Source organism: Trichomonas vaginalis, chromosome V (assembly GCF_026262505.1).
Source record: "Trichomonas vaginalis G3 chromosome V, whole genome shotgun sequence".
NCBI classification, from domain to species: domain Eukaryota; phylum Parabasalia; order Trichomonadida; family Trichomonadidae; genus Trichomonas; species Trichomonas vaginalis.
This window is the reverse complement of record NC_067207.1, coordinates 31,750,580-31,763,818: the sequence shown is the minus strand read 5'-3', so window position 1 is coordinate 31,763,818 and position 13,239 is coordinate 31,750,580. Positions and strand designations below refer to the sequence as shown.

Genomic DNA, 13,239 nt, shown 5'->3' with positions numbered 1-13,239 from the left:
TCATAAAATACAGGTCCATATGATTTTTCAGGTTCTGCAGGCATATTTCCATAAGCTCCCATGGAAAGCTGAAGATATTTAAACTTAGGGTTCTCAAAATTAACATAATAGTTGTCTTTCTTTCTAAATAGTGCCCAAATACTTTTAACATTAATAGGCGTATAAGCTGCTGTAAATGTTGCACTTGAACTATCTGTATTCTTTGAGAATGAACCGTCCATAGGAATCCAATCCATAACTTTAACAGGAAAACATAAAGCCTCGTTTGTATAATGTTCTACAAGTTCTGTATAAATGTTAGGGTCTAAAGAGAATGACTTTGGATGAATGAAACATTCATTAAAATCCATCTTTGTTCGAAATAGTTGCTGGGTTACAGTTGTAATAGTAACTGTTCCACTAGCTTCTACTGCCTTCGTTATCATAGTGAATGGTTCATTCCATGGAACAAATTTATTTGTCGGTGGATTTGAATCTGAAGCAAATGCAACTTTAAGAGTTGGATTGAAAGCAATGATATCATTTACAGATATAGATGTGCATTGTAAGGCGTCGCTACTGAACTTTACTTTAAGCTGAATGTTTCCTGCAAAAGCTGGAATAAATCGAATAGCTTCTAATGGAAGGAATCTTCTAACAGGAATTCTTAAACGAAGCTTAAAATCAAATGATTTTCCTGCTGTAATTGGACCACTAACAATTTGTCCTGTTCTGCATGTTCCCGAATGACTCCATACATCTTCATGTCGAGTCTTTGAGAAAACATCTACTTTCTTTATTTGTTCGGTAGTTTGTGAGTTTGAAGTTATATATGCTTCTTCTCTTGCGTTGTCTTGAGAATATACGATACGACCATTTGCAAGGATTTGATATCCAGCAACTGCATAGAAATCGTCATCGAAACCAATCCAAAATCCTGGTGGGTTTGTTTTATTGGAACCTGAACCAATTTCTTTATCTACAATAAATTGACCTTCCATTTTATACGTAATGAATGTATTGTAAAGGTCCAACATATTTTCACCAGGAGGTGAGAGATTGAATGTTACCCATGTGTTATCTTTAGCAGTTCCAGGTTGTGATGGAATCTTTGCGTCAGAATATTTTCTATTAGTGTCACCAATTTGAACTGCATTGTCTATGATATCGAAATATGAGCGAATCTGATGAATATGCTCTGCTGGAGTAAATTCGTTTAAGCTGTTCGTTCTGCATGTATTTACTTCAGATAAAAATATCTATTTACTTCATTATTCTCACTCTTCTTCTTGGCATTCGTGGTGGAAGTTGTTTCTTGACATTTTCAATGAACTGTACATTCTCTTTTGTCTCAACTTCTTTCACTGGGGTCAGGTTCTTTGACTCGGTTTGTTTTTCAATGAAATTCACGAACTTTGCAATAAGCTCTTGGTTCGTTATTGAAAGTACATCTGGCTTCTTTTCTTCTGGTTCTATTGTTCAGTTTGAACAGAAGGTTTTATATGGGCTTCGCCTCTGCCATGCACCTTAATGTTGTCGCTTTCTGCATTCGCTAATGGAACCTTTCTTTTTCTTACGTATATTTTACCATCTTTACTCTGACTTACGTAATAGAAAGGATGTTGTATTCCTCTTGCGTCATTTAATATAATAGACTCTCGCTCTGATTTTGACAAGCTCATTTTACATCGGTTAAAGTTTTAATTTTGTTTTTTATCTGCAGTCAAATGACTCAGACAAGCCCTACGGACAAGACCCAAGGGGTCATAGATGTTGAAGCATTGAAGAAAGAAATTCGTGAGCAAATTTTATCCGAACTGAAGGAACAAAAACAAGAACAAAAGCCAGAGAGACCAAAGAGAAAACTTAGTGAAAAACAACTTGCTGCATTAGCTGCTGGAAGACAAAAGAACCCAAGACTACTGGCGAAAAAGCTAGAGAAGAAGCTGAAGCAAAAGCTAAAGAAGCTGAAGCAAAGAAAGAGTAAATGGTTTATTTTTATCGAACTAAATGTATAGACAAATACCTTTATCTGTTGCGTTCAGTAGTGAAAACCCTGACGTCAAAATAAAGGGGAACAGAGTAACGTTTAAGTTTCCAACAGACTGGATTGTGAACATAAATGAAGAGAAGTACATTGGCATAACATCTATGTATATAACACGTGCTTTCAGAAAGGTTGACTTTATACTTCAAGTCGAGATAGAAAATGACGAACAGTCTTTAAGCGCCCAAAACATTCACATATACAAATACTTTAAAGACGATACAACATTGCAACAATGTATGATTTCATTTAATGAGATGTTCGAGAAAAAGTTCAACATTGAAGTACAAACTTTACAGCCTTTACGTGAGTTTCTTGCACAACTGAAAGAAGAAGGTAGTCAGCCACAACTTATAGACTTTCATTATGAATTTAATGAAAATGAAGATGGAACTCATGACTGTCAGTTTGTTATATTCTCACCATTCAATGAAGTAGCTAAAGAGAAAGAAAATCCATTACGTATAAGATTTCAAATCTCTGAACCAAGTGATGATTTCAAGAATGTTTTCAATTATGATGCAATGCTTCCGAGGAAAAATGAATTTTCAAAGATTGTAACACCTGGCATTTGGGATAGAAAGCAAGCTATATTATATTCAAACTTAAGTAAGGGAGTTGAAAATGAGTTCATTGGTCATACAAGAACTTCACCACTTCCTAACCCTAAATACTATAAATTAACTGGCTTCAATCGTGAGTTTTGGATAGACATGTTCTCCACTCATGACCATAACTGCCCAGTGTTCTTACCTCCAGACCATAAGGACTGTCTCTACATTGAAGCACAACTCTTAAACTCTACCATCGCAGTATTGTAAATGACCACATGGGCTTCGCCCTTGCCGCTAGCGGCTTATTTTTATCATGAATGGTCTCACTGCTGACAAAAATAAATGACCTCATTATTTTTCTCATTCATGACCTCAGAACTTAAGCTTTCTTATGAATGAAGTCTTAGTCTGAATAGAAAAGTTAAACTTCTCTTCAAAGCAAGGTGTAGCAGACTTACATAAGTCAAATCCAATCTCTTGACCGTCATAAAGTGCTTTATATAACTTCATAACACTGAACTCAGAGTCTTTGTCAAATTTTCCTTGCGGAACCATTAAACCTTTATCTTCATCATAGAAACACTGAACAGAGTCAGGAAACATTTCATTAGCGGTTAAAGCAATAACATCTTGCTTCACGCCTTTCATTGTGCAGTGAAATGCAACTTCATTTAAATCATTCGTGAGTAAGTCTATGTAAGTCTTCTTTCCACAAAATATTGACTTGTATGCTAAACTTTGTTTATCTTTTGTGATTTCTGCAAAGTCGCTATGAAATTGACCAAGGTTTTTACCAATGAGAACTCTTCCATAACGTTTCTCAAACTCTTCAGCTAAACGAGGGATATCTTCATTGTAGAGATGCATACTGTCCGTATCGCTATAAAAGATGTCCATTCCTAAGTCCTCAGCAGTACAGAATACTTCACACATTATTCTCTTCGACATAGACAGAATGTTAACACCAAGTGGACAGAAGTTAAAGTGTCTGCAAATGCTTTTCGTTAGCTTGAAAATAGTTTTATCTGAACCATCCAAACCTTCGAACTTCACTATATGGTTGTAATTTCTTATAGCATATCTTATAGCATCTTTGTCATCTACTATGGTTATTTTTGACTCAATAGGAGATAGAATAGTTTTGCCATAAATACTGTTCAGAATGAGCTTTATATTTTCTTGCAAAGGATTTCCTTCTTTCTTATACTTTAACCTTAACTCAAACAACTTCTTTACTTCATCTCTTATTCTAATATCTCTGTTTCCATCGTAATAGTATCCTTGCAACACTTCACATTTGACACCTTGATATTTTATGAGGTCTTGTAATGTTATATGGTCAACATACATTAAACAGCAAGTGTTTGAACTTCTGGGAACGTTAAGTTCTGGATTTAGTTCAGGGTCACAAACTATTAAAGGAAAGTGTCTATGTATTCCAATCTCTGTTATCTTAATGAGAACAAAGAAGCCAGACATAAACTTTTCACCAATGGGTTCCTTTTGGTCGTCATCGAATAAATGTCTCATGAGATACTCTGTGCTTAACATTTCTGGCTTCATAACCTTTGGAATACCTTCTAAAGTATAAAGTCTTGCTATAGCTGATGGATATAATGAAACAGCGTCGAAATCAGCAATGAGTTTCTTTTCGCTCTTTTGTTTCATGTTATCTGACAGCATACATCTTCCACCTTGAATACAGCGTGAAATAAACTCTCTTGGTTTATTTGAGAGGTCATATAAATTTCCATTCGGGAAGTACACTCTGTTCTCAAATAATTTGTTAGCAATTGAACAAATGCTAACGTAATCATAAACGTTTAAATCAAATTCTTTTAATATGTCATTGCGGAACTTAACAAAACCTTCTCTTAAAATTCTTACATCTTGTTTGCAATAAAATGTGCTATACTTTTCTAAATCGAAATGGTTTTCATCTATTCTGCAGTTTTCGATTAAATCTATGTTTTTCATGAACGTATCCGCATCATGGATAAACTTACACGCTTCAGAAATGACACCAGTTCTGTTGTCATTTGCTAACAAAACACTGCTGTAGTAGTTGTAAGGAAATACTTCTTTCGGTCCTGTTTGTAAGTTAAACATAGCAGGAAATAGTTTAAGCTTCTTATTTATAACACTGTAAGAGTCTTTTATAATAATTGCCCGGCCTTTATATAAGCCAGTTATTTGCATTGTTCGTAAACCTTTAATGATGGGAGTTCCTTTCACTTCTGTCATGTGTCTTAAGATAAAGTTTATGTCATAACTGAGGTTATGAAAATATATTAAACTCTTGTCAGGAAGTCGCTCCAAAAATTCTGTTGCACAGTTCTGACCCCAAATGCTTTCACTCACTGAACCATCTTCACTGTCATAACATATGTTAAAAGCTTTATGAAAGCCATCAGTACTGCACTCAAAGTCAGCAAAGAAAACGTGCTCAGGAATGAACTTGCACTTATTTTTATTTACTTCTTTTGACTCGGCTTTCTTCTTCAGTTGTACACAATACTTTGGAGCATATGTCAAATCTTTAAATGGTGCAAGGTTCTGTTTATATAAGTCAGTCGTATATGTGAAAAGTTCTCCATAAGAAATAGGTTCGAAATATTTGCACTCCCACAATGTTTTCATAACATCCCATAACGGTGTTGTTCTATCATAACGAACTACATATTTATCTTCTCTCTTTGTATAAATCTTCATCTGTTTCTCAATGTTCATTCCACCACACTCCTTCAAGATTTCTATATAGTTGCGAATGAAATATGTTGTCATAGGTAATCTTTCGTTTAGCATGTAGTGGTCTTCAACAAGAAGTAAGTCAATCGTTCGAATAGTTTCACGTTCTTTTGGTATATATCTCTTTATTTCATTATGTCTAGAGTCATTGAAATAACCAATGGTAACATTAAATGCTATACCTGTTGCATCAGAAATTTCTTGTACTTTACTTTGAGGAAAGTCTCTAACACGAATGACTTCTCTCATGTGGTCAATAGTCTCTCCATCTACTCCAGCCTGAATGCAAGCATAAACGAAACAATTGTCCTCTGTCATAAGTGTTGCAGTTCTTTTGTTCAGTTCATTGAAGATTTGGTAGCGTTCAAGGTTTATAGGTAATGTGCAAAGATACTTCCAGAACTGACCGCTTCTCTTCTTATAAAACTTCTTTTCACCATTATCTTTCCAAAAGCTTTCTATAAGTGGTGGGTTTCCTGTTTGCTTAAGAGCTTCCAAAATGGCTTTCTGGTCATTTGTCAGTGTGCTTTCATCTCTATATGGTCTCTTTTTTGGTTTGCCTTTCTTTACATCTGACATCGTTAAGCCTTCATATTCAGTTAAATCATACATTTTTATTTCGGTAAGATTCTTTATGTTTGTCAAGAAGAAGTCATAGTGCATTTCAACAATACCTGCAGCATTTGCTTCTATCTCTGATATAAAGTTCTCCTTCAAGAGCTGATGTAGTAATGTTCCAATATTATTGAGGTTTAACGTAGAACATTCATACTTTCCACCAAGTTTATAACATACCATCCATCTCTGTTGTGAGTTTATTTTAATTTTCTCTAAGAGTCTCATGAAAACCTTACCGAAATGTTTGTGTAAGTAGTCTCTGTTTGGTTCATCTAAAGCTTCGATGTTAAAGTCAATGAGTCTATTGCCTGACTTCACATTTCTCTTCCTATTCTCTTCATCTTTCTTTAACCATCTCTCACCTTCTTTTGGTTTGTCGTCAATGGAACGAATGACAACGTTAGCTTTGCGAACTTGTTCTATAGCACTTTTAAACATCTCTCTTCTCTGTTGTTTCAGTGTGTCGTCTCTCTTTCGTGTTTTACCAACGTTTGCATTTGTTATGTCATACATTTCTCTTCTTACTTCATGAGGTACAGCTCTTCTTGTTTCACCAACGTTTGAGTTCGTAAGTTCAAACATCTCTTGACGAACGTCATGAGAAAGAGCTTTACGAGTATGACCAACGTTTGCATTTGTTATGTCATACATTTCTTTTCTTACTTCATGAGGTACTGAACGTCTATGATATAAGTCAATAGCATAGTCATTTAAAGGAAAAGTTCTTGCATGGACTTCGTCCTCGCCGCGTTGCGGCTTTATGAACTCACGAATTTTATCGTAACTTATTGCACCATTGTAGTCTTTAATGAAGTCAGCGAGTGCTTTTTTGTTTGTTGCGTAATGAATTGCAACATCTATGTTAGCTTCTGTAAGAAGTTGTTTTATTTCCGAGTGTTCTAACTTAGACAACTTCCGATACATCTTTAGTAGGAAATAAAAAAATATTTTTGAAAAAATTAGATTAGATTTTTTAAGTTATTTTTCAAAATAATTTAATATTTTTATTTTAATGAAACACATGCAAGATTGCAAGTTCTTTTCATACAATGCTCTCGCTAATGCCATCAAGAATGAGTTCAATGGTGCTTCAAATGTTAATGTTATCTTTAACAAGAAGTTTGTGAAAGAATCTAAGTTTGGTCAGTATGTCAGACCATTAGCTATCGTCATTGACCGCAAACGTTATACTTCACAAGAGTTAGCAGTAGTTTTGAAACAAAAGAGTTTCTTCGTGAATGTCAAAGATACACACTATACTATCATAAAGAACTCTAACATTGACTTCTTCAGTATTGCTTTAAATCTTTCCGAACAGAAAGAATATAAGAAAGGTGAAACAAATGTGAAATATTATCCTTCATCTCTGAAGACAATAACGAACAAAGATGTTATACAGAAATTCTTACCAAAGGTTGAAGAAGCTTCTATTGACATTGACGAAGGAAGTGAAATGGTTGAAGAAATTGACCCTGAAGCTTTATAAGAAAATATATTTTTGGTTAGTCTTCATATCGATATTTTACAACAATTCCCCAATGTATAAACTTTTCATACGCTTTTTCATAAGCTTTATATACCTTCAGAAATTTTGCATAATCTTTAGAAGCATTTAGATATTGTTTAAATGCTTTGTATGTCTTCAGAAATTTTGCATAATCTTTTACATGTTGTTCGTTCTCTTCTTCTGTCATGAGTTCCGAATATTCTAAATTCATGTTCTTTCATATGAGATAAAATTTTATAAAAAAAATAAAATTAGCTTAGATTTTTTTTATTCTTCCTCTTTGAAGTTATCGAAATATTCTGTTATTTTTTCCTTCAGTAATGTTAAGTCTTCTTTGAATGTAAGTATTGTGCAACCTTTGATGTCATAGTGTGTTTGAGGAAGAGTATTTTTGACAATTTCCTTTATTTGCTCATTCGGTGTCATTGAAATCGGTAAGTTTTCACGATAGAACCAGTTTCTGTCAGATTTATATATCTTAGCGAGGTCATAAAAGCTCTTGTTGTTTCTTCTCACTAAATGCAACATAACCATATTTTTATCTTCATCATTTTCCATCTCTTCAGTATATATCATATACTTATAACTCTTTTCCTTTCCTTTTGGTACTGAACGCGGTATTCTTTTCTGTATGCTTTTGTCTTTGGATTCAATGACTTCATCTTTTGCATGAAGTTTCTTTTCCATCTCTCCACGTTCTGCTTTATATAGTTCATCTAACATCATGAAAATATAACAAGCATAACGAGGTGAAGCCCACATTGCTACAGCGTTTACTAAAAGTCTATGAACATAATAACCTTTCAAACCAGGAGCCAAATTCTTGCGATTTTCGTACGGAATCTCTTCTCTCGGTTTTCCGAGGGAAGCAATCATATGAGGAAATTCTTCTAAAAGTTCTTTTGTCTGTTGGTTTTCAAACCAATGATATGATTGCTTTGTAGAACGAAGAGCATTCATTATACTTTGCATTTGGTACATATCGTCTTAGACTGAACGAATGAGACGTAACTGTTTGTTATACTGTATGTATTCATATTCTTCATTAATGGCTTCATGAACGATAGCAGTTGTTGTGTTCTCTGATGTTGACATTACTGTCTTTACATACAAAATAAAAAAATAAATAAAAATAAAACTAACTTTATTTTTCTAACTAATGAAATTCATTATTTTTGTGTTGAATTCAATAAAAATAATGTTTAGGGTAGATGGTTAGATCTAACCCGATTTCTACCCTCTTTTCTACCCCAGTTATTTTATAAACGTTTCACATGGTAAACGTTATTTTTGGAATTTTGTGAAAACTCAACGGTTTGACACATGCCCTAAAAATTATTTTACTCAGAATTTTGTTGCTGAATTCAATAAAAATAATGTTTAGGGTAGATGGTTAGATCTAACCCGATTTCTACCCTCATTTCTACCCCAGTTATTTTATAAACGTTTTACATGGTAAACGTTATGAATTCGTGAAATTTTAAATATTTTTGTAGCTTCTATTTCTTCAGTTAATATATCAAAAATTTTAACGATACCGAAAGTTTCTTTATACTTCTTCTTGACATCAGATAAAAGGAAATCATCGGCTGTGGGATAGTTTTTATTCAGAAATTCTAACATGTCCATTTTATCTTCTGCTGGTTTCTCTGCCTCCCTCTTTAAATCTTCGTAATCGTTTCTCATTCTTTCTATCTCTTTTACTGAATAGTTATATTTCCTCATTGCTGCTTTACATTTAGAACACTGAGGATTCATTTTTGCGTTATATTCTGAAACCTTACCTGCTAAAATAACTAAAGCATCAATGGCTTTCTTTAAATCTGAAGCAGTTGGTTTTATCTGTTCATGCCATACTTTACCTCTTCTGTCTTTATCTCTAATCTGCCATACACATTTTGCAGCTAATGAAACAAAGTTGTCGTATGTCTTAAACTCCCCCGATTTATAAATATCTGAAATGTTTTTATAAATCATGTCGCAATCTTTGTCCATAACTTTATGGTTGCAATGATATCCTAGAAACTCATAGTTTACCTTACGAATGAATTTCTTAATTTCTGCAGAATCACTAACTTTAACTTCTATTTCATCGAATTCAGGAATAGTGAGCTTTTGTTGTTGGATTTCAGGCAATTTGGGTAAATGGTCTATGATATCTTGCATTTCATAAAGATATTCTTCATCTTCTTCATCCTGTGCGGTACAGTCTAAATTACTTGTTAAAAGTTCTTGCTTAATTTTTTGTATTTCTGTTTCGAAAGTAAATGAAGAAGGAATGAAGTTTTTCATTTCTACTAACATTGACGTAGGATTCATGACTAACGAGTTTGGTGCTGTTGATGTGGCCAGAGTCCTGCCGTTCGCGGCTTGAATTGTTGTTGTGCCGATTGTTGAAATCATATCTTTTATACAAAATAAAAAATAAATAAAAATAAAACTAACTTTATTTTTTCTATCTTAAGGAAATTCATGAAAATTCAAGACCTTTGGGTCTCGCCGCTTAGCGGCTGAGGGTAGAAATGAGGTTAGATATCGGGTTAGATCTACCCATCTACCCTAAAATATATTTTTGGTCATGGGCTATGCCCCGCCGCTTTGCGTCTTTATGTTAAAATAAATGGTTCATTTACTCACAATATTTTTGTACAAAACGACCCCAAACTTTTAACTTCTTTTCTGCAGTTTCTAATGCTATCTTAGCGAGTTCATATTCTCTAAATTCTCTCTTTAAATCTTCTTGTTCCCATTGGTCTAGTTCGTATGGAGAATCTCTATAACCATAACATATCTCACGTTCATGTTCTAATTGTTTTTCGCACATTTTTCTAACTTCTTGTTCGAACAAAGGTTTAGCATTCTCTACTGTATCTTCGAGTTCTTCTTCATCTAATTTCTCATGAACTTTCTTGTCTATGGAATCCAAAATATCTTTGACATAAAATGCATACTTTACAGAGCACCATTCAGCAACAAAATGAACGAGGTCAGGATGTATGTAAATACCTTTGAATTCATTCATGACACCCTTTGTAAGCTCATAAAATGCTTGTTTTGCGGTCGAGCCACTTTCGGCTTGACCGTATTCGTTCATCCAAAACTCAAGAATTTCCTGCATTTTAGCACTATTGAGAAATCTGTTTAAATGGTTTAACTTTCCTGCTTCTCTTGCCATCTTTGTTGCATTAATGTAACCATCCTTGTCTCTACGTAAGACTTCAATACCGTTATAAGTGCCTTTTGTGAATGTTTCGCCATTAGATTTGTTCGTGAACGTCTGTGCTTCGACTGACATTTCTGTTCTTACATACAAAATAAAAAAATAAATAAAAATAAAACTAACTTTATTTTTTCTATCTTAAGGAAATTCATGAGGGTAGAAAAGAGGTTAGATATCGGGTTAGATCTACCCTTCTACCATAAATATATTTTTGGTGTAAATAAATGGTACCATTAATGATATCATGACTGTTCTCGTTCATGTCTGATTTACATCTAATGAAAAAGTTTAGAAGAATTTTCTTATTCATGTCTGATTTACATCTAATGAAAAAGTTTAGAAGAATTTTCTTATTCTTTCTGGCTTATTTTTATCCTTCCAGTACTCCCGCTCTAATGGTCCCAGATGTGTTGGCTTCGACTCTCTCAAGTTCTTAGATGGTATAACATCTTCAACGCCTCCTTCATATCTTACTTTATAAGTGTCATCGTTTATGTTATAGCCAAGTATTTCAATAACCACTCCTCGCTTTGCTTCGTCAATGGTTTCAGCAAGTTTGCCATTACTACTTTCAACTAATGTATGACGAGGATAAAATGCAATGGAGTCGTCAGCAGCTTTTATAAGATATCCATTACCTTGCGTAGAGTCTATGATATAATAGTTTCTACTTAACCTTAAACGTTTCTTTGTCAACGGTTTGTCGTCAAGAACTACACGAACTTTTGTACCAGGAATGAGGGTAAATTGTGTTGAATTTCTGATATTTTGTGTTTGGCTTCGTTTCTTTTGTATATACTTTTCTTCTTGTTGTTGTGTCATTGAATTTGGTGTATGTCCTGTTGTAGAATGTGTTGAGGAATTATATACTTCGAGAAAATGTTTCATTGTTTCTTCGGTAAAGTCTCGCTCTTGATTTAAATCTCTGAGAGTCCTTATGAAGCGGTTTATGATACCGAGTATGTTATGGTTATGGTCTTCAGTAGTGTAGTGAGTTATGTTATGCTTAATGAGAAATTCTGTGATTTCATTGCTGAGGTATGCACTGTCTTGGTCTGATGTTAAAGTACTTGGGCTATGTTCTGCTACAAACTTTTGTAAAACTCTTAACACTTCACGAGTTCCTTTATTTTTCATTGGATATGCATATGCTTTATGAGTGTTAACATTTATGAAGATGAGGAATGGTTTATGGCCTCCTTTTCTGCTTTGAATGAGAGTGTCAAATTGGTATGCGTCAGGAGTGTTGGAGTAAATTGGTAAAAAGTAGTCGTAAGGGTTTATTTTTGTTTGATTTACAACATTTTTGTCAAAGAACCTTTTCACTTCAGCTCTGTTAGTAAATCCCCAACTCTTTGCAGCTTCATTGAACTTCTTAAATGACCTCCACGGTGATGATTCGAATACTTCTTTTAAACTCATTTATGTAAAAATAAAGATTTTATTCAAGACGGTAAGCCTGCAAAGCAGGCTCAAGCGCGTTCATTGAACGCGGTACCATGCATAAACCGTCATAAATGGTGGCATATAATCTGCTCCACTTCCTGTTGGATTTGTTGTAAATGTATGTGTATGATTTCCTCCTGGTTCAGTTGGTCGAAAAGTCTTTTTTGCTGAATTGTTATAAGATGGAGATAAAACGTCATTGCCAGCTTCATAGTCTGAGTTGTATAATGGGTGGTCTCTTAATGAGTGGCTATGGTCGCCAGAAAAGTTTGTAGTTCCTGTATGAGTGTGCGCAGGTAAGTTTGCTTCTTTAATTTTCTTTGAGCCTCCTGTTTGCTTTGAAGAGTTAGCACAGTATAAGAATTTGTCTACAATCTGCTGCCACGTACCAAAACCTAAAACACTTGCTGGATTTGTTGAGTTCATTGACGTATAAATAGAGCCTATAGGATATAATGTTTGAAGTATTTCAGTCTTTAATGTTTGAAGCTCTGTTTTGTCAGCTTTCTTATCATATAAATCTTGAGCAGTGAATTTAACATTATTTTCATCATCCATGACATAAACATTTTTACAGCTAATTTCTTTCTTCGTTGTTATGTTTTCATTCGATGTTAAACCTTGTGGAAAGTTAGGAGGTTTATAATATAATGCATCCCCACCAGTTCCGCCAACCGTTCCTTCAATACTTTCTATAGCAACATTTGAGAAGGAGTTATGTGTATGTTCTTTATCTGCTTTTTTATCTAACATTGCTGGTAGTTCATATGTTTCAAAGTTTCTGACATGACCTTTGATATTTATACATTTGTTATTTAAGGAGTTTAGTGTATCTTTTACGCTTGTACTTGGATTCTCTAAAGGTGCACTTGAACCAAGGGTATAGTTCAATATTATGTCGTCTGCTCTAACAGTAGTGAAGGATTCATGTGTATGGTTCTTGTCAGCTTTACTATTTAATGTAGCTTGAAGTTCATTTATATCGGAGATATTGTTTATGAGATTTCAAAACTTTGTTCGTTGCGTCAAGTTCATCTTTGTCAGCTTTACTTTTAATAGCATCTTCAAAAGTTATTTTTGCCTTAACTCTCAAAGTAAATCTTGGTTCAACTAATACACC

The 13,239-nt window shown here is 34.0% G+C and overlaps 8 protein-coding genes across 8 annotated transcripts, besides 1 other annotated feature; 3 read left to right on the top strand and 5 right to left on the bottom strand.

The window, feature by feature from the left end:
• Positions 1-13,239: part of a mobile genetic element that runs on past both edges of the window.
• Positions 1,707-1,919, top strand: TVAGG3_0439470 (uncharacterized protein; the record flags this gene model as incomplete). Its single annotated transcript, XM_051234153.1, has 1 exon — positions 1,707-1,919. A coding segment is annotated over one exon (213 nt), but the record flags the coding sequence as incomplete, so codon positions are not given.
• TVAGG3_0439460 (uncharacterized protein) lies at positions 2,131-2,726 on the top strand (the record flags this gene model as incomplete). The annotated part of the gene is made up of 1 exon (XM_051234152.1): positions 2,131-2,726. A coding segment is annotated over one exon (596 nt), but the record flags the coding sequence as incomplete, so codon positions are not given.
• TVAGG3_0439450 (organellar and viral DNA polymerase type B) lies at positions 2,953-6,870 on the bottom strand (the record flags this gene model as incomplete). The annotated part of the gene is made up of 1 exon (XM_051234151.1): positions 2,953-6,870. The coding sequence occupies one exon, from the start codon at positions 6,868-6,870 to the stop codon at positions 2,953-2,955; it is 3,918 nt and encodes a 1,305-aa protein (XP_051103881.1).
• TVAGG3_0439440 (uncharacterized protein) lies at positions 6,959-7,432 on the top strand (the record flags this gene model as incomplete). Its single annotated transcript, XM_051234150.1, has 1 exon — positions 6,959-7,432. The coding sequence occupies one exon, from the start codon at positions 6,959-6,961 to the stop codon at positions 7,430-7,432; it is 474 nt and encodes a 157-aa protein (XP_051103880.1).
• TVAGG3_0439430 (KilA, N-terminal/APSES-type HTH, DNA-binding family) lies at positions 7,721-8,413 on the bottom strand (the record flags this gene model as incomplete). Its single annotated transcript, XM_051234149.1, has 1 exon — positions 7,721-8,413. The coding sequence occupies one exon, from the start codon at positions 8,411-8,413 to the stop codon at positions 7,721-7,723; it is 693 nt and encodes a 230-aa protein (XP_051103879.1).
• TVAGG3_0439420 (organellar and viral DNA polymerase type B) lies at positions 8,891-9,856 on the bottom strand (the record flags this gene model as incomplete). Its single annotated transcript, XM_051234148.1, has 1 exon — positions 8,891-9,856. One exon carries the CDS (start codon positions 9,854-9,856, stop codon positions 8,891-8,893), a length of 966 nt encoding a protein of 321 aa, XP_051103878.1.
• TVAGG3_0439410 (uncharacterized protein) lies at positions 10,083-10,748 on the bottom strand (the record flags this gene model as incomplete). The annotated part of the gene is made up of 1 exon (XM_051234147.1): positions 10,083-10,748. One exon carries the CDS (start codon positions 10,746-10,748, stop codon positions 10,083-10,085), a length of 666 nt encoding a protein of 221 aa, XP_051103877.1.
• Positions 11,010-12,095, bottom strand: TVAGG3_0439400 (integrase core domain containing protein family; the record flags this gene model as incomplete). Its single annotated transcript, XM_051234146.1, has 1 exon — positions 11,010-12,095. The coding sequence occupies one exon, from the start codon at positions 12,093-12,095 to the stop codon at positions 11,010-11,012; it is 1,086 nt and encodes a 361-aa protein (XP_051103876.1).